We start from the raw sequence: 22,499 nt of genomic DNA on the forward strand, positions 1-22,499 counted from the left end.
TCACAATTTTATAATAAATTCCCCTTATCAAACAAGGGAAATCCCCATTGTACGAAGTGAACTGGTTCCATTCGATGGGCGGGTGCTAAGGCCGGCGAACTAGCTCATCCCTAACTTACTGAGCAATTTGCCACCACTAAAGGAAAGACCATCTGGCAGCGCTGGCAGCAGTAGAATTATTTATCTCCACAATTTAGCCACAAAAACAATACACAACAAAGGGACTCCCACAGATAAGGAGCTGTAATTCCATAGCCACACCTCCGAGATGTCAAGGGCGGCGCGACCTCCGTCCTTGCGGCTGGGCCAGCAGGACCTCAAGTGCCGTTCAGGATGCGGGTTTTACGGAACCCCCCAGAACGAAGGGCTGTGCTCGATGTGCTTCCGAGAAAAGTTTAATGATAAGCAGCGGAAGTTGAAGCGTAAGTCCCCCAATTCCGAATGCGAATAACTCCCTATCCGCTGTAGAGCGTTTAGTCATGAAGTGGTACTTCACAGAGAAGGCAGGCGAAACGGGTCCAGGATCCTCTTCCTCGGTCGCCACCTTGGATCGCCGATCGCCACAGCATGCTCATCTGCACGGAAAAGTGGAGCAGCAGGTCAGAAAGTCATTGGACAAGGAGCAGGACCACTTGGGAACCCTCCAAAAGAAAAAGTTTACCGCTGTGCTGCAAAAAACTCTGCAGGCTGGAGCCCAAAAAAGTAATTTACATAGCACCACTGCCTTGAAAAGCTTATACTCACATAATCTTAAGTTACCCAACAGCGTGGTCATGTGCCCGATCCCACGGATGGCCAGTTCCTACTGCAATTGCGGCAACTTCGCATTCCCGACGATGGCAAGCGAAAACTCAAGCTTGAAATCCAGCGTTTGGACAGCGACATCCGCAAGTATATGAACGGAAATGGCGGCAAAAACATCAACGAACTATCGGACTTAGTTCAAAATGCCTACACCAAGGTCTCAGACATAGTGCACAACGATCCCAGCTTCGAGATAGCCACCAACGAGGATCGCGATAGTGCCATTGACTTCTTTGAGAAGGTGGTGATGACGCAGAACCACAAGTGAGTCATGCGGAGCGCAGATATCAGTGAAGTATTTGTTTCTAGTCTGGGGAACTTCTTGTTTGCAGATTTCTCTTCAGTCCCTATTTCACTACGGATGAGGACAGTGACGTGAAGGTGCAGAAGCGCATACGCCAGCTGAGCTGGATTACGGCCAAGCATCTGGACTGCAGCATCGATGAGGTTAACTCGGAGGCCAGGGATCTGGTTTACAATGCTATATCCGAGTTGGTGGGCATAGACTCGTACTATTCGCCGCAGGAGAAGCTGCAGTGTACTTGGCGCTGCTGCAGGCACATATTTGAGCTCCTGAAACGGGCAACAGGGGGACCAGCCAGTGCGGATGACTTCCTACCCGCCCTAATATTCGTCGTGCTCAAGGCCAATCCTGTGCGACTGCACAGCAACATCAACTTCGTTACGCGCTTCACAAACGCTTCGCGGGTGATGAGCGGCGAGAGTGGCTACTACTTTACCAATCTGTGCTCGGCCATTGCCTTTATAGAGAATCTAAACGGCGAGAGTCTTGGCATCAGCAGCGAGGAGTTCGAGGCTCTGATGTCTGGACAGCAGCCCTACAGTACGCCCTGGGAAAGTGCCCTATTGGCCTGCGAGAGCCTCCACTTGATATCCGAGAACATGAAGCGAATGGAGATGCTGCAGAAAAGAAACGCCCTGATTAGCTCCGGAATTACTTCATTTGAAAAAGAGCTAATCGATTTCCAAAGAGAAGTGACAGAACGAGTGGACACCGTGATTGCCAAGGCCCCACTCAATCTGCTGCCCATCAAAACACCCGCTTTTTTGATTGGGCAAGCCAGAGCTCACCTCCTCACCGAAAGCGAGGCTGGTCATTATCAAGCAAATATGCTGCACGGTGGAGCATTGACCTCCCAGTCGCTGACAGCAGTTGGTGGTTTGGCAAAGCCCTCAGCGACTTCTGAAAACTCTGGATTATCACTTAAGGACACTAGTATGAGTTCGATGGGTCGTCTGTCGCCACTTCAGCAGAATGTTCAGCCAGCCGACAACCTCTTCGCCTCTCCAATCTTTAATTACACCGCGTTTGATGCCGTCTCCCTTTTGGAGGAGCCTGTGTCCGAGGCAAACGCAGACGTGCTGATGCTAGGCTCCGAGTTTCAAGGTGGCCTGACCAATATAAACTACGACTTTGACTTGTCGGATCAGAGTGGCGAAAACAGCACAGCGGAGGAGTCAAAGCTGAATCTCGACGAATTCGACCCCCTGGCGCAGAAGGGCTCAGTTGTCCAGCCTCCGCCGCCTTTGCCGGAGTCCAGCCTGCTGGATAGTACCACGGATAGCCTTATAGATAGCGAAGTGCCGGGCACAGCTGTCCTGCTTCCATCCCCTCTGAAGCCCGAGGTGTCCAACTACCGGGGCTTCTCGAATTTCGATATTCCCAGCATCTCCTGCAACACGGGGGAATTTAGTTCTCTAGGACAGGACGGCGCGGACGCGCCCAAATAATAACCTGTGCACTGAGATCCTGAATCCTGCAGCTACGCGCTTGTAAATAGATATAAGTGAAATATTGTAGTTAGCCCAACGCTTCAATTCAAATGTCTGCACATATTTATTTGTACCATATTTAACTAGCTTTACGGAAAGGACGTTTAATAAATCAAACACATATAAAACCCGTGTATTTACTATTAACAATAAAATGTACTTCCCTGAGCAAGTATGGTTTTCAAAAGTCCCGCCAACTTGGCATCACTTAACCGCCGATCCGGCAGCACTAGCAAAGGCACCAGAGAGTTTGTTGCTTTCGGAATATCTCAATCTCCCATGATTTATTCTCAGTTTGCCTGCCGAACCGAACGGACGCGAGCCTCAGCGAGAAATGGCTAGAACCGGAACTCAGATGCTGCTACTTGTTGTTGCGCTGACGGCGGCGATAAGTGGAGCAAGTGCCTCCAGCATTCCGGAAGAGGTGCCCTACAATCCGCTGGAGCACGACTCCCTGCACGCCAAGCACTTCGATGCAGGCGAGCACAATGCCCAGTTTGACCACGAAGCCTTCTTGGGCCCGGACGAGTCGAAGAAGTTTGACAATCTAACGCCCGAGGAGAGCAGGCGGAGATTGGGCCTCATTGTGGACCGAATTGACGAGGACAAGGACGGCTTTGTCACTTTGGCGGAGCTGAAGAACTGGATCGCCTACACCCAGAGGCGCTACATCGAGGAGGACGTGGGTCGCTTGTGGAAGCAGCACAATCCGGATAACAATAAGACCATCAGCTGGGACTCCTACATGCAGACTGTCTACGGCTTCATGGATGATCTGAGCCCGGACGAGAAGGAACAGGAGGAAAATGGTGTGTAGCTAAAATCCTCTACGAGGATTTCACCCTTTATAAGATAGAGAAATAATTTGTTTAGATGGGCGGTAACACCCGATATGTTTTCTAAAAATAATCATATCTATTATCGACCTTATTTCCGAACAGGAGTCAGCTACAAGAGCCTGCTGAAACGCGATCGGTACCGCTGGTCGGTGGCTGACCAGGATTTGGATGACAATCTCACCAGGGAGGAGTTCACCGCCTTCCTGCACCCCGAGGACCATCCCACCATGAAGGGTGTGGTGCTGCTCGAGACCATTACCGATTTGGACAAAGACCACGATGGCAAGATCTCGGTGGACGAGTACATTGGAGACATGTACCGGTCGACGGACGAAGAAGAGGAGGAGCCCGAGTGGGTGGCCAACGAAAGGGAGGCGTTCTCTGTGCACCGCGACCTGGACAAAGACGGCTATTTGAACGAGGAGGAGGTGAAGCAGTGGATTGCGCCCCACGACTTCGATCACTCGGAGGCCGAGGCCAAGCACCTGCTGTTCGAGGCCGATGCGGACCACGATGATAAGTTAACAAAGGAGGAAGTACTGGACAAGTACGACGTTTTCGTGGGCTCCCAGGCCACTGATTTCGGAGAGGCCTTGGCCCGCCACGATGAGTTCTAGAATGTCTAGATCGAACTGACTAGATAGCATCCAGCATCCAACTTCCCTGAGATTATGATTGATCCTATGAATCTCCTATTTCGCATGCCAAATAACTTGTAAACCTTGTCTAGATCTTAAGACCATTGAAAGTGCTTTATAAACCGACTCGAATGAAGGGGCTCCCATTTGTATGGCACCACGACTAATTGATTTGAGGTGATTTGTTTAATTGAAAGGCGTCCACGTCAGCTCTTGGAGCATCAATGGCCACGTCACCGAACGAAACCCCATCCGCACACACATGCGGTCACTTGACCCCTCCTCTTTGCCCCGAGTCACAGATACGCCGCATTTGCCTGTGTAACATATGTATAAACATAAATGGTTTTCGCTGTAGCTCGATTTATTTCCAGCTGCGAGAACATTCCAAAGAGAGGGAGTGCACCGGAAAACACTGGGAATAGCTATCTGGATTGCCTACGTTCCCTACATACTCTGGCTGAATACTACATTTTAATGTGCCTCAATATTTAAACAAGATCATTTTAGAATTTAGTTGCACTATGTTCAATAAAATGCTTTTATTAATTCTACAAAAACTTTTGTATATGTAAATTTATCTCGGTGTAGAACGGGGAGCTCTGAGAATCGGTTATTTTGTTTCAAGCTGATTTAGATTATTTTCGGTTCTCGACTTTCGCCGAGATAAGCAAATAATTCGTTTTCGGCGTTGATAAGTTTGTTTCCGTTTTGGGTACAGTGAGCACTCGAGGCTGATATCAGCCATTGAGAAATGAAGTTTGATAAACAATCAGCTCAAGAATATATGAATGCGTGGGCTATGTGGGTACGATTGCTTATGTGCTGCTCAGATCTTGGAGAAGAGAACCAGCTCAGAAATCGACTTAGCCCAAACTAGTTTCACGCTCTTTCCCATTCATAGTTCCACAACATACGCAGATTCTTTTGCATAAATTCAAGTAAATGTATCTTTACTTGAAAGGTTGCTAGTATCGCCATAAATAAACCAAACTCCTTTTATTATGCTTTATTGATTTCCATTGAAATAGACACATTTATATAATTATCTTGGCTTCGTTCATGGTTTTGTTGCTGTGTTTCTTGAATATCTGTTGTTCTAAAATACAAAGTATTCAAAGTTGCTCAGTTTGATGCCTTTAATTCAGTACATAGTATACGAAGGACTTTTCATCTTATACATACATGTATATATATATTGATAGTTCCTGGATCTAGCAAAAGTTTAAAAAGTTGTTACTCGCCAGCGCCGACGCTTCGATATCCAACAACATCTAAATACAAGTATGTAATAATGTAAGTGTAATTGCAATGGAACGTTTACTTTACTGACTCCATATCCTGATCCCTTCTGGAAGGACCTTCGATCAACAGGCGACATCTATGCTTTTTGCTCTTTATGCGGCTATTCTCGTCCTTGTCTCACTTTTTTTTTAGGTTTTTCGTTTGTTTTTGGTTTTACCTCAGTTTTACAACATTAATTTTAATTACAAAAGTTATTAAATAATACAAAATACAGTTAGAGTTTACAGTTCTCCATTTCATCTAGAAACATCTCGCTTTTAACTTTTAGTTGAAATTAATGCACAGGTAAACAGAATTGGATTATGAATTACAGAACACTCGAAACGAACTCGGAAACGAAACAAAAGCAAGAGTTTGGTTTGGTTTGGGGGAATCCCCCCGTAGCAGCGGAAATTAGTGGCAAAATTGTAACAAAGAAACTACGGATCAGCCATTTAGCCTGGCCACGCTTAGGTTACATAATGGTTTTATAGTTAATAATATTACGTTTAAACAGAGTCCAACGGGGGAACTCCAACTGTCTAACTCTTTTAGAGCAGGGCGCACTTGCGCTTGGACTTGGGCTGCAGCACGGGGCACAAAACCGATCGGATGGCCTCGTCGAAGACGGTTTTCAGACCTTTCTGCGTCAGGGCCGAGCACTCCAGATACTTGACCGCACCGATCTCCTTGGCCATGGCCAAGCCCTGCGGATAGGTGATGGGTGCCAGCTTCTTGTCCCTCAGCTTTTCGATTGTGTTCTTGTCGTCGCGCAAATCCAGCTTAGTGCCCACCAGGATGATGGGCGTGCTGGGGCAGTGGTGGCGCACCTCCGGATACCACTTGGCCCTCACGTTCTCAAATGAGGCCGGATTCACCAGCGAGAAGCAGATGAGGAAGACATCGGTCTGGGGATAGGACAGTGGCCTAAGTCGATCGTAGTCCTCCTGCCCGGCCGTATCCCACAAGCCCAAGTTGATGGGCTTGGCGTCCACCATCACGTTGGCCGAGTAGTTGTCGAACACGGTGGGTATATACTCGCCGGGAAAGGCATTGGTCGTGTAGCTGATCAGCAGGCAGGTCTTTCCCACGGCTCCGTCGCCCACGACGACGCACTTGATCGCCTGCATGGTGCTATTGGCTTCCGCGTTGGCTTCCTAGACTTTCTGGAGTGGAGTGCGTTGTGTTCTAGAGATCACAGATTGCAGATTGCAGATTGCGGGGGTGCTTCTTCTTCAGTCGTTTTTGGTTCTTTTTGGGGCGGCGGCGGAGGACTGTTGCTTGCGTGGGTCCTTTTCCGTGGTTATCTCTGAAACCGCGACTCCTTTTCCAGTGCCTTGGGGTCCTCGGGGCGACTGATGATCGCGCCTTACGTTCTGGGCCACTTTAGTTCGCTTTTTGTGCGTTAAATTCCCTAATTTTCTCAACAAAAAAGGTAACTTTTCTGTGTACTGCAGTGTGACCGCGGCTAGACTGTTCAAATATACCGTCCGACGAGATGTAAAATACTAGAATCGAATATAAACTTCTGTAAAATGGTCACCCTAAGTTCTTAAATTAAATAAATGTAAATAGTTGTAAAAAATGTAAAAAGCTTTCTCAATTTTGCATTTACTTTTAATCGAATCCGAATAAAAAATATATGATTCAGTTGTGCAGCGGTTTATACCTGTGGTTTTCAGTGCGAACCAGGTATTTTTAGTGGGGCTGGGCCCCAAAAGTGCAGCTTTGGGGCTCTGACACCACCTGGTCACACTCCTGGCAGCCAATAACATAATTTCGAAAATTAGAAATTATTTGCTGTTCAATAGTCAAGTCGAAAACACCTGTTCCTTGCCCATCCAGAATGTCTGACGTGTTCATCGTGTCCGCCGCCCGCACTCCCATTGGTAAAACTAGGAAAAATCAGATGAATCATACATGAAAACCACATTCTAATTGGCAACTTTCTCTTGCTGTTTGTCCAATCTGAAAAATCAACAGGTAGCTTCAATGGAACGCTTTCTAAACTGAAGGCCTCCGATCTGGGCAGCGTGGTGATCCAGGAGGTGCTCCGGCGGGCGAATGTGCAGGGCCAGGAAGTGAACGAAGTCATCTTGGGCCAGGTGGGATCGCACATGTCATTACTGTTTCTTTTCCAATCTTACCCATCTATTTGTTATGTAAATATCTTTGTTAGGCACTAAGTGCCGGTCAGGGTCAGAATCCCGCACGGCAGGCTTCACTCAAGGCTGGTCTGCCCATTCAGGTACCTGCCTACGGCATCAATATGCTGTGTGGTTCCGGTTTAAAGTGGGTTTGCCAGAGATTTCCATACAATTGCTTACACTTATGCCGGTTTCTTCCCCTCCAGAACTGTGGCGCTGGGCTACCAGGCCATCCGCTCGGGAGATGCACAGATTGTGGTGGCAGGAGGTCAGGAGAGCATGTCCCTGGCTCCACACGTCATGCATCTGCGGCAGGGCGTCAAAATGGGTTCGAGCACGATGGTGGACACGTTGATCCACGACGGCCTGACCGATGCCATGGAGAACATACACATGGGCATCACCGCCGAAAATCTGGCCGATAAATACCAAATCAGTCGCGAAGCCCAGGATGCTTATGCCGTGCTGTCACAAAATCGAGCCGAGGAGGCCCAAAATAAGGGCTACTTCGACAAGGAGATTGTGCCCGTGGAGATCAAGGATCGCAAGGGAACGATCACATTCAGCAAAGATGAGTACATCAAGGCGGGCAGCACCGTCGAGGGTATACAGAAGCTCAGGGCAGCCTTCAAAGAGGTAGGTCTAGGAACAATATAAAAACAGCGAGCGTTAACCCACTTTCTCGTGCTTTTTTAGGGCGGCTCTATAACCGCTGGTAATGCCTCTGGTGTCAACGACTCCGCTGCTGCAGTGCTGCTGATGTCTGGCGAGGAGGTGGTCAAGAAGGGCCTTAAGCCACTGGCTAAGATTGTGGGCTGGACGCAGAGTGGCATTGAGCCAAAGGTGATGGGACTGGGACCAGTCACCGCTGTCGAAGCATTGGTAGTTACACAAACTTTCCTGTTGTATACATTCTTTCTAAGTATTATAACTTTTCAGCTTAAAAAGATTAACTGGAAGCGCGAGGAAGTGGATCTCTACGAGCTAAACGAAGCCTTCGCCGCCCAATCACTGGCTGTCCTGCAGGACCTGCAGCTGGATGCTCAAAAAGTAAATGTCAATGGCGGTGCCATTGCCCTGGGCCATCCGATTGGAGCTTCAGGTGCCCGTGTCCTAGTCACTTTGCTCTATGCGCTGGAGCGCACGGGTGGAAGTCGGGGAATTGCATCGCTCTGCATCGGTGGCGGCATGGGAATCGCCCTGGCCGTGGAGCGCATCAACTAGCCTCAATTCATTGTCATTCAAGCCTCTATTTATTGCCTTTCGCTGTTTCCCACTTAAGCGTAAAGTTTATTTTTCTATCGTCCACAGTATGCACACGTACTTAAATGCGCAACACATGCCACATAAGTCTACTCAATTAAAGTTCATTTCATACGACTTGCATTTCAGCGTCTTTTATGGAGGTGCATTGCTTTTAAGCAATTGAATTGTAAAATTGCTTCGAATTACGTCAGCTGAAAATTGTTTATAAAACAGTATTTGTTATGATGATGCACAACCGCTTTATTTGTTTTAGTTTCTGTTCCTACACATGCAATTATCTGTACATCGTGAATTCTCAGATTTTTCAAATGAGGCATAAAGATACATGCATCGCATCATTATAAAACACGTAGGCTTACAAAATTAGTAACTTATGCTTTTAAATGTAAGCTTATACATTAAATTGAGCTAACGTTTATGTTAAATAGCTTCTTAAATTTTTAGCAGTGGAAGTTAGTTGTTTATTGTGCCAATACTTTTATTGGACATTGTCCAAGACCACGAATGTCACAAATGTAATAAAATATATTACAGTGTACATATTACGAAAGAATTAGCTATTGACATGAAAATTTGTAAAAGGAAATTAAAATAGTTCTAAGCCTAAGTGTGGAAAATCGTATTGCTATGGAGTACACTGTAAGGCTAAATTGAATAATTCAGAGTCTCGCGGTTTTTATTGCTTTTATCAAATATAATGGTTTGTACGTATGATTTTGTAAGACGCTTCAACTGATAGAAGCGTTATCGCGCCTCGTGTCCGCAGGTCGTTTATTGACTCCAGGGAGAAAATGATAGCAGAGCGCCTATCCACGCCAGGAGCTCTTCAGCTGCACAGTCTCCAGCTCCTTGGGCAGCCGCGGACTGAAGCCATACGGATTATGGCAAATGATTCGCTTATCTGGTGCAGTCTGCGCCACTTGCTCCACCGAGGGCACGCACAACTGGGCATAGCTGCTAATGAAGCTGGACCACAGAGTGGGTGTGCAGTCCAGAGCGAAGTACGGGCCCCACAGCTGGGAGTCCAACTCGGCAGCATACGGATACTTACCATCCTCCAGAAGCAGCTCCTCGGCTATGGCCACGGCATCAAAGTCGCGGTGTTTGACCGGTGTATAAACATCCTGGATTATGTTATCGCCGAAGTACAGTGCTTTAGCCTGAGACGGCTCCTTCCGGAGCATTCCAGCCATGGCGGCGTGTAGCTGGTGCCAGTTGCCCTGGGAGTAGATCTCGCCCGCCTGTATGTCCTTAGCCTCTTGCGGCAGTTCCGCCAGTTTCCCCACATCCACGTGCATGAAAGGACGCTGCATGGTGAAGAAACCCGGTTTCTTGGCGTAGGTCACCACGAAATCAAAGTATTTGCGCCAGTCCTGGCCCAGCGCCTGCGTGGCTGTCAAATTGGCAAAGTCCACGTTGGAGCCAGTGAGCAAAAAGAGCTTCTTGCCGGATTTTCGCAGTTCCCCAAGCCAGTTCATCACGCTAGGGTTTGTTGGGAGCACAAATCTTTCCGGTTCCGCTCGCATGCTTTTAAAATAGAGACTCTTGTCGTTGGTGAAGTGATCCCGACTATAGATGTTCATCAGGCCCGCCTGCACATCTTGCCACACCTGATACTCCTCTCCTGCCGATGGCTTCTTTTCCCTATCAACCTGATCCACTGCCTGGGCAAAGACCAAAGCACTGGGCATATCAAAATAATCCAAGAGCGAGCGCATTTGCGTCGAGGCGGCGCCATTCCAAGTGGACAGGGGATCCCTGTAAAAGGCAGTGGTGATTTCCCACCTTCGATCTCGACCGTAGATGGCTTGAACTTCTGCGTCGCTCAGTAGACGCGTGCCGTGGGTGGCTCGCAGGATCTGGGCCTCGCTGCTTAGCTTCAGAACATTGCCACGCGGTCCGTCCAGGAACAGCCCCTTCTGCAGGAAGTCTAAGTTGAGCGATTGAGAGAGTAGATCCCTGTCGTAGCCCTTCTGCTCTACGAGAAACTGCTTCAGGACCTGATAGATCAGCGCAGACATCTCGTGGAGATTGTAGCGCAAAAGGGTGCTATCCAGATCGAAGCCCATTATGTCGTAGTCCGTGAGGAGCAGCTCCTTGTGGTAGGATGTCATGATGGTGCTGGCCGAATACCTAGAGTTTCCGCCTGCAGAGTTGTGGAAGCGCCTGATTATCTGCTGCTGATCCGTCACTTCACGTGTTGCTCTTCCCACTGCCGCCGGCGGTGTACTGGACGGCGTTATTGAATTTTGCGCCAATTTGCCGAAATTGCGTAACAGGAAGCGAACATCTGTTTGGGGCTGTTTGTGTACGTTTGTTTTTGTTTTCGTTTTCGTTGAGGTGGCCAGGCGAATGGAGAGGACGGGGGCGGAAAAGGCGCCCACGGTGACGGTTCTGCCCAAGGCCAGCATCTTATCTTATCGACTAACACATCTTACTTGTCCGAAGTGTGATCTAAATTTAAAATTAATCCGAAATTCACTATCTTTCAGGTGGTTCTGACAAATTCATTTTTCATCTGTAAATGTATGTCTACAACTGGCAGAGCTGCAAACCCTTTGGAGTTGAGTAGTACTGAGTCACTTGCTAGCCAATAATAGCTAGATTTAACTGACTTTAACCAAGAGCAAGTGGAATATTCACTGTGTTGCTATCTTAAGTTGCTTATGATCCGATATATATAATATTATTGTATTTTATGCAATGGATTTAACACATCAACACATAGTTCTCAACATTTGAAGCTGAGATGTCATCACTGGCAATGACAAATAATCGTTATCGGAAATCGATAGCAGCTGAATTATCGTTGGCGCAATCGACTCTTGTGCCGTCCCTATCAAGCGTACCGGAATGGAAAAAATATAGTTTATTTTTGCACATTTTGCCAATTTCCGCACATTTTAAAAAGTTTTCGGGCCAGTAAACCGTTTTCCACCGCTTTGTTTGTTGGCGCAAGGCCTCCGAAACCATGTCCAACTGCATAGAGATCCCTTTGCAGGACACCGATGAGGTGAGCATTGATCTGAGAGATTTAAGTTGCAAGTGAATAATCCACCTATTTACCCAATGTAGGTGATCGAGGTGGACCCAGATCAACTGCCCGACTGTCCAGAGGTGTTGAGCATTCTTAAGCAGGAGCGGGCGCCTCTGCACGTTTGGGTCAATGTGGCGGTAAGTTGAAAGACTGCATAGAAGGCATTTAGCGTGTTCCACATGGCTACGTCTTTTCCAGCTGGCCTACTACAAGCAAAAGAAGACGGAGGACTTTGTCCTGCTGCTGGAGGAGTCGCGCAGCGATGACGCCACCAAGGAGTATCGCGACTCGGACAAGGACCTCATGCGCGCCCTGGACATGCTCGCTGCCCACTATGTCCAGGAGGCGTATCGGGAGAAATCCAAGGACAAGAAACGAGAACTCTTTATGAAGGCCACCAACTTGTACACCAGTGCCGACAAGATTATCATGTACGACCAGAGCCATCTGCTGGGCAGGGCCTACTTCTGTCTGCTGGAGGGCGACAAAATGGACCAGGCGGACGCCCAGTTCAACTTTGTGCTCAACCAGTCCCCGTCGAATATTCCCTCGCTGCTGGGAAAGGCCTGCATCGCGTTCAATCGCAAGGATTACCGCGGAGCTATGGCCTTCTACAAGAAGGCCTTGCGTACAAATCCAAACTGTCCGGCAAACGTGAGAATCGGCATGGCCCACTGCTTCCTGAAGATGGGCAATCCAGAGAAGGCCAAACTAGCCTTTGAACGAGCGCTCCAGCTGGATCAGCAGTGTGTGGGCGCTTTGATTGGTCTAGCCGTTCTCAAGCTAAATCAGCTCGAGCCCGAGTCCAATAAGCTGGGTGTCCAGATGCTCTCCAAGGCATACACCATCGACAATGCCAACCCAATGGTGCTTAATCACCTGGCCAATCACTTCTTCTTCAAGAAGGACTATCAGAAAGTTCACCACCTGGCGCTGCATGCCTTCCATAACACTGAAAACGAGGCGATGAGAGCCGAGAGCTGTTACCAGCTGGCCAGAAGCTTCCATGCCCAGAGCGACTACGATCAGGCCTTTCAGTACTATTACCAATCCACTCAGATTGCGCCAGCTAACTTCGTGTTGCCCCATTACGGACTGGGACAGATGTATATATATCGAGGAGATACGGAAAATGTGAGTTGGACAAACCTTTTATCGAACCTTTAATTACCAACTTTGTGAACACTTCCAGGCCGCTCAGTGTTTCGAGAAGGTGCTGAAAATCCAGCCAGGCAACTACGAGACCATGAAGATTCTTGGATCTCTGTACGCGCACTCCAATTCGCAAACCAAGCGGGACATGGCAAAAACTCACCTCAAGAAGGTCACCGAACAATTTCCCGAGGACATTGAAGCCTGGATAGAACTGGCTCAAATCCTGGAGCAGAACGACCTGCAGGCCTCGCTCAATGCCTACGGCACCGCTTCTAGTATTCTTCGGGACAAAGCCAAGTACGAGATACCCGCTGAGATTCAAAACAACGTGGCTTCACTGCACTACCGCCTAGGCAACTTGAAGATGGCAAAGGACACCCTGGAGTCGGCCCTGAAGCATGCGACCTCTGAGATGGACAAGGATGTAAAATACTATGAGTCCATTCAGGTCACCATGAAGTACAATCTTGCCCGTCTTAACGAGGCAATGAGTAGCTACGATGTGGCCGACAAGCTGTACAAGGAGATCCTCAAGGAGCATCCCAACTACATTGACTGCTACTTGCGACTGGGTTGCATGGCAAGGGACAAGGGTCTGATTTTCGTGGCTTCCGATTTCTTCAAGGACGCGCTGAACATCAACAACGACAATCCAGATGCGAGATCTCTGCTGGGAAACCTTCATCTGGCCAAAATGCAGTTCGCTTTGGGACAGAAGAACTTCGAAACGATCCTCAAGAATCCGGCTACTTCTACGGATGCCTACTCACTGATTGCTCTAGGCAACTTTTCATTGCAAACACTGCATCAGCCGAGCAGAGATAAGGAGAAGGAGAGGAAGCACCAGGAGAAGGCTTTGGCCATATTCAAACAGGTGGGACTGATTGAAATAGATAAATTGTATCATATTTAAAAAGAAACGCATTTGCTTGCCAGGTTCTTCGCAATGATCCCCGAAATATTTGGGCCACCAATGGGATTGGTGCCGTGCTAGCTCATAAAGGATGTGTGATCGAAGCGCGTGATATCTTCGCGCAGGTGCGTGAAGCCACCGCTGACTTTTGCGATGTGTGGCTGAATATTGCGCACGTTTATGTCGAACAGAAGCAATACATCAGTGCCATCCAGATGTATGAAAACTGCATGAAGAAGTTCTACAAGCACAACAACGTCGAGGTGATGCAATATCTGGCAAGAGCATATCTTCGAGCCAATAAGCTGGTCGAGGCCAAGGCAGTGCTCCTTAAGGCTCGACGAGTTGCGCCCCAGGACACAGTCTTACTCTTCAATATAGCAGTGGTCCTCTCACGTTTGGCCATGGCCATACTCAAGGATGAGAAGTCTACTCTGGAAATTGTGCTGCAGGCTGTCCACGAACTGGAGCTGGCTCAAAAGTAAGTGGCAACAAAAATGTCTTAAGATAACACAGCTAAGGACCTTGCTCCCCAACAAATCTTTTAAAGTGGCTATTAGAGTACCAACCATCAGATAACGTGAATTTAATTACTGGCATTCTGAAGTCCAGCAACAATGAGTCAACCTTAATGGTATTATAGCTTATCAGATCAGAAATGAATGCAAAGTAATCATCATGAACTGCTAAACCGAACATTGGATTAGATTACCTTATAATTTCCTTACTCATATTAAATATCGATTTCCATAAATATGTTTTATGTCTCATAAGTTAAACATAAACCAAGATTTGCTGTCATTCAAATATCTCATTCAAATACCCTCTTCAATCTCTCATAGATACTTCCAATACTTGTCGGTGCATGGGGATAAGAATCGCTTCAACATTGAGGTGGCTGGCATTGAGGCAAACACCTGCCAGGATCTGCTCTCCCAGGCCCAGTACCATGTGGGCCGTGCGCGTCGCATTGACGAGGAGGAGCGCTCGTTGCGCCGAAAGCAGGAGGAGGAGCGCGAGGCCTTCAAAGTTAAGGTGGCGGAGCAGCGCAAGCGGCGGGAGGAGGAGGCCAAGACCTCCAGGGACCAGTTGTTAGCCAAGCGGCAAGAGTACGTGGAGAAGACCAAAAACATGCTCATCATTGCCGACTCTGCGCCTGAAAAAGATCGCAAAAAGGGAGGCGGGCGAGCTCGTAAGGATGACTACATCTCCGGCACCGACAGCGATAACGATGGACCTCGTCGTGAGGGAGAACGTCCCTCGAAGAAGAAGAGCAAGGCGGAACGCAAAAAGGGCAGCGGTCGCAAGCGCAAGACGGAAAAATACGAGAGCGACAGCGAGGAGGAGCCGAGGGGCAGTGGCAAGTCCGGAAAGAAGAAGGGCAAGAAGCCAAAGCCGGTTAAGGAATCCAAGGAGAAACTTTCTGCTAAACAGCGCCTTAAGGTGCTGTCCAAGGAGACGATCTCCACCAGCGAATCCGAGTCTGACGGCAAGCGCAGCAAGAGCAGAAGCAGAAGCAGGAGTCGCAATCGCAGTGGTAGCCGAAGTGGCAGTGGATCTGGAAGCGGCAGTGATCGCGAGGCCAGTCGCAAGCGCAGCAGGAGCAGAAGTGGCTCTGGATCTGGGAGTGACAGTGATGGAGCTACCAAGCGCAAGCGCGCCAAGAATCGCATCGAGTCTGGCGGGGAATCGGATAGATCTGGGTCCCGTGCTCGCTCCAAGTCGAGTTCCCGTTCAAGATCTCGCTCCAAGTCCGGATCTCGGTCGAGGTCTCGCTCCAAGTCAGGATCCCATTCGAGATCGCGCTCAAAGTCCGGCTCCCGCTCAAGATCGCGATCCCCGTCGGGTTCAAGATCCCGCTCTCGCTCTGGCAGCCGATCCAAGTCCGAATCCCGCAGTAGATCAGGGTCTCCGGAAAAATAACGCACCACTCAAGCGTGTTCAATCACTTTTGACTATATTTAGAGTTTCCTTCGAGAGCTGCAAAAAGATACTAATAAAAACAAACTAATTGCCACACAAAGGCAGTGGAGTAATTGCTATGGGATTGCTGTTCAACCCTAATCCGGATTCCAAGCTTGTTAGTATGGGTGGATTAGGAACTGGACACGGTTGATTGTCTGCGCTAGGACAATAATCGACCTCAACCCCGTCTATGTTGCTGGATCATATCTCTTACGGTTGCCGCCATAGTCTGCGAGTGTCGCAGGACGAAAGCGTGGTCGATCTTCTTGGTGTCCAGCTGGGCGTCCACCTTGGGATAGTCTTTTTTGAGCTGCTCGTAATAGGAGACTGGTACCCATCCATCGGTGGTGCCATAGTAAAACTTAAGGATGTCCAGGTTCTGTTCTACAATCTCCCTTTGAATGCCGCGAACCCTGGCCATCTCGTCGTCGGCCAGGAAGACCACCTTCTCTGCTACCGATGGCTTGGAGTACTTTAAGGCGGTGCCCAGAAATTGTCGTGGAATGGAGAAGATCAAGAAGTAGATCTGTATCAGCATGAGGCGCAACCACACGGGCAGAAAGTTGAAGAAGCTGAAGAAGATGTAGCCAAACACCGAGTACAGGGGCATGACCACCTTGGTGAACACCCAGCCATTGGGCGATTCCATCATTCGCTCGACGGTGGGGAACAGCATATAGCACTTTTGAATGCGACTCCGTATCCGCTCGTTTTCCAGCAGCTGCAGGATCATCCACGCGCCGATGGAGTGCCCAATCAAGTGGATTTTGACATCACTCGGCACGTACTTCTCGATGAAGGCGATTTTATGCCGGATTTGTCCATCCAAATTGAAGAGCTCCTCGTTGCCGCTGAGTTGGGGAACCTCCCGAATACTGGCTTCAGGTGGATCATCATGGCCAGCATGCCCTGGAGGGAATATAAAAGGTGCTATTACCGACTCAATGTGGGAACGCCAGCGCACTCACCTATCACCCAAACTGGAAGGTCGCCCAGCTCCTTTTGCAAAGTGCCCGCAAACTCTGTGTAAAAACCTGGCAAACCGGGATTGCCGGTAATGCAGATGACGATCTCCTTCTCGGTTATAGTCTCCTCAATCCACCTGCCCCAAGTGAAGATGTGGGTGGGTATAGAGTTGATGTTGACGTAGGCCTCCTGCATATTTTCCGCTGCTGTTGGCGTGGCAAACTGTTGTGAAAATCAATCAGCACCTGTGCTAATCCCACTCTTTACACACACGCGATGAGTTGTCCAGTCCCCGTGGCAACCGGTTTTCCTTTGTGCAATTACCTGGGGTGCAGCCTTTCACGAGTTTCAAATCTTTTGGATTGGCGCGGTTTATCCAGGGTTGATAGCTCTGATAAAGAGTGTTATGGTTCGACCAATTGTTTCAAAGCAAGATTGACCAAAGGTCAGAAGTTCAGCGTCTTAAAAACGGCTGATATAGAAACCAGGGCGGCAAGCTACATATGCCAAAATCAGATGTTCTATATGGGCGGATATTTACCGTGATAACGATTGTTCAGCTTAGTTAATTTTGTTGAAAGTAAACCAAAGTAAAGTTAACAGCAAAAACTATGACACAAAATATCAATGCTCAATCCACAAATGTCCTTTTGCATTACTAAAAGCTTTCATAAATGTTTTATTTTTATTTATCTATCTCATTAAAATACTATGAAGTATATTAGCTTGCATAATTGATAATAACCAAAAATCTAAAACGAAAACTTATTTGTATGAACGCTTATTGAACCTTTTCTTTCGGAAACGAATTTCGCATGGCAGACTTAAATTTTTCAGAAAACGGATTGATCTTGATGTTTAGCATAAGTTCTTGAGAATTCTACGATCGTAAATCAATTAGAAGTGGAGCTTTAAAATTCGCAAGCGATGCAGCCCTAGCTTGAATCCATTTACAGCGCTGCCAACGTGGGCAAAGTGGCTCTTGCCAATCAGTTGGCATCGCCACCATTATTTGTTGGTTTTTTGTTGCTGGTTTTTGAGTTTTTATATTTTATTTTTCTAGAACAATAATGAAGGCGTAAATTTCAGTAGAAGGGCGTTTTAGGATAACTACCAGCAAAAATAGGATTTAGGATTATATCCACATTCGGAGTACACACCCATCGACAGCTTGACGAGGCATGAGCCGAGTAATCGGAATCGCGAGCAAGTGGACACAAAAGAATGCAGTTAACAATTGGGAACATTCTCGAAAATTCTCGTAGCACCAAGTAAATCACTATACTCAAGAAAGCAAAGTAGCTGGAGGCCGGATCCGGAGAAATGGCATCTGGCAAAGAGCTCTATTGCTGGGGGAGCACATCGCATGGCCAATTGGGACTCGGCGGAATCGAGGATGAACAGGTATGTATATAGATGAATTTCTGGTATAGGCCCACTGAGATTACTATTGGATCCCTGGCAGATCCTCACACCCAGTCAGATACCCTGGACACCGGACACCGCTGTAGAGCAGGTCGCCTGTGGACACCGGCACACCCTCTTTCTGACCGCCAATGGAAAAGTATACGCTTGCGGGAGCAACGACCACTCCCAACTGGGACACGATCTGCCCACCAAAAGGCCACGTATGTCGCCATTTCGTATGTAATCTTCATTTATCGTCTTGTCTATCCACTGTCCACTAACTTCACCTCATCACCCAACTCACCAACTTCCACTGGTGCGAATCGAGTCTAAATCCCGCACGGCCGACTTTTTGCAGTGCTTATCCCCGAACTGCAGGACTATGTGATCATCCAGATCTCCTGCGGCAGCCGCCACTCACTGGCACTTTCCGATTGGGGCCAAGTCTTAAGCTGGGGCGACAACGACTGCGGGCAGCTGGGTCATGCAACCGACAAGGAGATCATGCAGCTGCCCAAGGTTGTGCGGCAACTGGTCTCCAAGACGGTGGTGCAGATCGCCTGTGGCAACAATCACAGCTTGGCGCTGACCAGCTGTAAGTATGGAGTATAGATTAATTGACTTGATAATTGATACATAAATCAAAAACGCAATCAAATATAGCTAACATGATAAGATAATACGTTCGCAAAATAATACCCAACAATTACTAAACCATTTTTATCTTAGTTACTCATAGGATATAGCGCTTAACTCTTCTAGGTGGCGAGCTGTATTCGTGGGGTTCCAACATCTACGGGCAGCTGGGCGTGAACTCCCCGAAGGATCTGACGCACTGCAACTATCCCCTTCGGCTAACCACGCTGCTGGGAATTCCGCTGGCCGCGATTGCCTGTGGAGGCAATCACTCGTTCCTCATCTCCAAGTCCGGTGCGGTGTTCGGTTGGGGGAGAAACAACTGCGGCCAACTTGGACTGAATGACGAAACAAACCGCGCATATCCCACCCAGCTGAAAACGCTGCGCACTCTGGGCGTTCGATTTGTGGCCTGCGGCGATGAGTTCTCCGTTTTTCTGACCAACGAGGGAGGGGTGTTCACCTGTGGAGCTGGCGCTTATGGGCAGTTGGGTCATGGCTTTAGCTCGAATGAGATGCTACCGCGAATGGTAATGGAACTAATGGGCAGCACCATCACTCAGGTGGCCTGTGGCAATCGCCACACTCTGGCGCTGGTTCCATCGCGCGGCAGGGTTTATGCCTTCGGCTTGGGTAGCTCTGGGCAGCTGGGCACGAGGAGTACGAAGAGCCTGATGCTGCCGCAGGTGGTCATCGGTCCCTGGGTGTCGCCCAGTGGATCAGCCCTGTTGCAATCCAAAGATGCAAAGGTCTCGGTGGTCATCCGGCAGATTTTCTCAGGTGGGGATCAGTCAATTGTGACCACAACATTGTTTATGGAAAAGGTGCCCCCCGAGGATTTCAGAAACTACAAGTATTTATAGAAGCGTGTTATTTTGGTAACAACCTAGTGATTATATTTACTTTGCAGACCCAAGTCCCAGATCCTATCCCTAACAGCAGAAGTCACTAAGCAATGTGCTCAGTGCAAGCAAGACGATCAAAGCGACATGGATCTCCTGAGCTCTATTGAACTGATATTTAAGAGTCAGGCCTGTTGGAATGGTTCCTTCCTATTGGATCACGACAGACACTTTGGTTGCTCGGCACGCAACCATGGATTGGACCTCAAGGCAGCCCAATTGGCATTCGACAATCTGCGCGTTGTGGAAAACGAAAGCATTAAGCAGGTGGTAAGTTTTCGCCATTACAAGCATCATTTGTATCTTGTTAATCACTTCATTGTTGTAGATCTGGGACAATATAACCAATGAGCTAGTTGGTTCGCTGGTGAACTCACCGGCGGATGTGGAGAGCATGCGATTATATCTGTTACTACCACTTTACCACGAGTTCGTGAACTCCAAGCACTACAAGTCACTGCAGATTCCGTTTGCCAATGCCATATTTAAGCTAACAGAGAACCCACGAAAAGTGCTGATCAAGTGGCTGGCCCAAACACCGGCTGAATACTTTGAGCGCCTTGTCCAGAACTGCTTGCATGTAGTCGTCCATATTATAAGTTTCAAAATGGGCTTGGTTGCCATTAGTCCCAGCGCCGAGAGACGTGAAAGGGTATTTAGGTTTCACTATAGTGTCATACCTGTGCCAAACAATTTTCTATTCTTAATTTAGTTCCTGCCATATAACACTGAGCTCGAGGTGATTCTTAAACTGATGCAAACACTCTTCCAAATCAACAACTTGCGCGATGATCGCCTAGACTATCAAAGCTTTTACTGGCCTGATCTTTTGGATTATGTAGATGTGCTGCAGGAGTACGTTAAATGGATCATGGTCGACACTGCCAGCGAATTCAGCATTTGCAATTATTCATTCATTTTCGACCAGTCTGCTAAGACAGCATTGCTCCAAGCTGATCAGGCGCTGCAGATGCACTCTGCCATGGCCAATGCGGCTACCATGGTGGGTTAATGACGCCTAGAAATAATTTATTAGTTGATAAATACTTTTTTACCCTTACCCAGCAAGCATTCTCCTTGTTCAACTACGGGATGCCCATCTCGCAGTTTATCGTGCTCAACGTGACGCGGGAAAATCTGGTGCAGGATTCCCTTCGAGAGTTGCAGCGTTACTCGCAGAGGGATCTTAAGAAGCCGCTGAAGATCAAGTTCCAGGACGAGGAGGCGGAGGACGCGGGTGGCGTGCGCAAAGAGTTCTTCATGCTGCTGCTAAAGGATCTACTCGATCCCAAGTATGGTATGTTCAAAGAGTACGAGGACTCGCGTCTACTCTGGTTTGCAGATCTCACCTTCGAGACGGAAAACATGTACTTCCTTATTGGCGTCCTCTGCGGTCTGGCCATCTATAACTTTACCATCATCAATTTGCCATTTCCACTGGCTCTGTACAAAAAGCTGCTGGATAAGCCCGTGGATCTCAGTGATCTCCGCCAGCTTTCTCCTCCGGAGGCCAACTCCATGCAATCTCTACTCGACTACCAGGGCGAGGATTTTAAGGAAGTTTTTGATCTGACTTTTGAGATATCGCGGGATGTATTCGGGGAGGCGGAGACGAAGTGCCTTAAGCCCAACGGCAATGAGGTAGCCGTAACACTGGAAAACAAGTGGGTGTAGTAACCATTTCTATTGAGACACCCGTGATAATTAGCTTACCACTTTAGGCAGGAGTTTGTGGATCTGTATGTCGACTTTGTGTTCAACAAGTCCGTCGAGCTGCATTACACTGCGTTTCACAAGGGCTTTATGAAGGTATGTTCTGGTCGGGTGATTCAAATATTCCAGCCGGAGGAGCTGATGGCCGTGGTGGTGGGAAACGAGGACTACGACTGGCAGGCGCTGCAGGACAACTGCGAGTACCGCGAGGGCTATACTTCGGGCGATGACACAGTGAGTTGTAAACTAAAGATCGGCTTACCAGGCTTTATCCGTGTACCTACCGCAGATCAAATGGTTCTGGGAGGTCATTCATGATCTGTCCGAGGCGGAAAAGAAGAGTTTCCTCCTCTATTTAACTGGCAGCGATCGCATTCCCATCCAGGGCATGAAGGCCCTTAAAGTGAGTTGTCAGGTGTTACTTACATTGCCAAGTGCGTTCTTAAAAGTACCGATTCCGATTCAGCTCACCATTAAACCCACCCCGGACGAACGATTCCTGCCCGTGGCACACACCTGCTTCAATCTGCTGGACCTGCCGCGCTACAAGACCAAGGAGCGCCTCAAGTTCAAGCTGTTGCAGGCCATCCAGCAGACGCAGGGCTTCAGCCTGGTCTGATTCGGACCCCTTCCCACGATGACTTCTAACTACAGGTATTTTCCGAAGCTATGGCTTCGCGCATTTTCGGATTTTCTTCAATCGAGCTGCTTTCAAAGACAACCCACACTTGGTACACACATTTATCAGCGATCAAATCAGCAAGTACAATGTTGTGTTATAGCTTTAAACTCTAGACTAGTTATTAGTATCGCATTGTTATGGAGAGGAAGGAAGCCAAGGAGGTAAAATAAAGTTGGTGCATCAGTCTGAGAACAAAACCTGAACAATGTCTGTTATTTAACCACCTTTCAATAAAAGATATTGCGAAAAATGCGTGCTTAAAGTTATTGTTGTTGTAACGGCTATGTTTGAATCCGATAACGATAGCTTGGGCAGGAGCCGCTTCTGGCGGAAAAGGCGCTGAGTTGGCAG

At 48.2% G+C, this 22,499-nt stretch overlaps 8 protein-coding genes across 10 annotated transcripts; 5 read left to right on the plus strand and 3 right to left on the minus strand.

The window, feature by feature from the left end:
* The first annotated feature begins 118 nt into the window (after positions 1 to 118).
* LOC6545578 (rab5 GDP/GTP exchange factor) lies at positions 119 to 2,726 on the plus strand. The gene is made up of 4 exons (XM_001971076.3): positions 119 to 422; positions 499 to 702; positions 756 to 1,068; positions 1,137 to 2,726. Exons 1-4 carry the CDS (start codon positions 269 to 271, stop codon positions 2,554 to 2,556), a joined length of 2,091 nt encoding a protein of 696 aa, XP_001971112.1. The 5' UTR covers positions 119 to 268; the 3' UTR covers positions 2,557 to 2,726.
* A 98-nt stretch (positions 2,727 to 2,824) lies between these two features.
* On the plus strand, positions 2,825 to 4,246 carry LOC6545579 (calumenin). Its single transcript, XM_001971077.3, has 2 exons — positions 2,825 to 3,407; positions 3,540 to 4,246. The coding sequence occupies exons 1-2, from the start codon at positions 2,933 to 2,935 to the stop codon at positions 4,052 to 4,054; spliced, it is 990 nt and encodes a 329-aa protein (XP_001971113.1). The 5' UTR covers positions 2,825 to 2,932; the 3' UTR covers positions 4,055 to 4,246.
* Positions 4,247 to 5,068: 822 nt separating this feature from the next.
* Positions 5,069 to 6,875, minus strand: LOC6545580 (ras-related protein Rac1). The gene has a single exon (XM_001971078.3). The coding sequence runs from the start codon at positions 6,487 to 6,489 to the stop codon at positions 5,911 to 5,913; it is 579 nt and encodes a 192-aa protein (XP_001971114.1). The 5' UTR covers positions 6,490 to 6,875; the 3' UTR covers positions 5,069 to 5,910.
* A 218-nt stretch (positions 6,876 to 7,093) lies between these two features.
* LOC6545581 (acetyl-CoA acetyltransferase) lies at positions 7,094 to 8,892 on the plus strand. Its single transcript, XM_001971079.3, has 6 exons — positions 7,094 to 7,248; positions 7,343 to 7,464; positions 7,539 to 7,651; positions 7,713 to 8,142; positions 8,203 to 8,388; positions 8,446 to 8,892. Exons 1-6 carry the CDS (start codon positions 7,206 to 7,208, stop codon positions 8,728 to 8,730), a joined length of 1,179 nt encoding a protein of 392 aa, XP_001971115.1. The 5' UTR covers positions 7,094 to 7,205; the 3' UTR covers positions 8,731 to 8,892.
* A 99-nt stretch (positions 8,893 to 8,991) lies between these two features.
* LOC6545582 (5'-nucleotidase domain-containing protein 1) lies at positions 8,992 to 11,522 on the minus strand. The gene has a single exon (XM_001971080.3). The coding sequence runs from the start codon at positions 11,181 to 11,183 to the stop codon at positions 9,579 to 9,581; it is 1,605 nt and encodes a 534-aa protein (XP_001971116.1). The 5' UTR covers positions 11,184 to 11,522; the 3' UTR covers positions 8,992 to 9,578.
* A 65-nt stretch (positions 11,523 to 11,587) lies between these two features.
* On the plus strand, positions 11,588 to 15,913 carry LOC6545583 (RNA polymerase-associated protein CTR9 homolog). Its single transcript, XM_001971081.3, has 6 exons — positions 11,588 to 11,785; positions 11,848 to 11,946; positions 12,008 to 12,943; positions 13,002 to 13,838; positions 13,901 to 14,358; positions 14,720 to 15,913. The coding sequence occupies exons 1-6, from the start codon at positions 11,744 to 11,746 to the stop codon at positions 15,798 to 15,800; spliced, it is 3,453 nt and encodes a 1,150-aa protein (XP_001971117.1). The 5' UTR covers positions 11,588 to 11,743; the 3' UTR covers positions 15,801 to 15,913.
* Positions 15,814 to 17,348, minus strand: LOC6545584 (lipid droplet-associated hydrolase). 2 transcript variants are annotated; one of them, XM_026976378.1, is made up of 3 exons: positions 17,133 to 17,348; positions 16,811 to 17,030; positions 15,814 to 16,751 (listed from the first exon to the last, which is right to left on the minus strand). In XM_026976378.1, the coding sequence occupies exons 2-3, from the start codon at positions 17,001 to 17,003 to the stop codon at positions 16,021 to 16,023; spliced, it is 924 nt and encodes a 307-aa protein (XP_026832179.1). In that variant the 5' UTR covers positions 17,004 to 17,030; positions 17,133 to 17,348; the 3' UTR covers positions 15,814 to 16,020. The 2 variants fall into 2 exon arrangements, with proteins under 2 accessions (XP_026832179.1, XP_001971118.1); XM_001971082.3 differs by having other exon boundaries at positions 16,811 to 17,347.
* Positions 17,349 to 17,793: 445 nt separating this feature from the next.
* LOC6545723 (probable E3 ubiquitin-protein ligase HERC4) lies at positions 17,794 to 22,345 on the plus strand. 2 transcript variants are annotated; one of them, XM_026977323.1, is made up of 11 exons: positions 17,794 to 18,212; positions 18,274 to 18,436; positions 18,574 to 18,810; positions 18,978 to 19,704; positions 19,762 to 20,023; positions 20,082 to 20,405; positions 20,466 to 20,756; positions 20,819 to 21,417; positions 21,475 to 21,700; positions 21,756 to 21,869; positions 21,933 to 22,345. In XM_026977323.1, the coding sequence occupies exons 1-11, from the start codon at positions 18,132 to 18,134 to the stop codon at positions 22,083 to 22,085; spliced, it is 3,177 nt and encodes a 1,058-aa protein (XP_026833124.1). In that variant the 5' UTR covers positions 17,794 to 18,131; the 3' UTR covers positions 22,086 to 22,345. The 2 variants fall into 2 exon arrangements, with proteins under 2 accessions (XP_026833124.1, XP_026833123.1); XM_026977322.1 differs by having other exon boundaries at positions 18,132 to 18,212; positions 18,274 to 18,451.
* Positions 22,346 to 22,499: the final 154 nt, after the last annotated feature.

Source organism: Drosophila erecta, unplaced genomic scaffold (genome assembly GCF_003286155.1).
Source record: "Drosophila erecta strain 14021-0224.00,06,07 unplaced genomic scaffold, DereRS2 tig00000021-arrow-pilon, whole genome shotgun sequence".
NCBI classification, from domain to species: Eukaryota; Metazoa; Arthropoda; class Insecta; order Diptera; family Drosophilidae; genus Drosophila; species Drosophila erecta.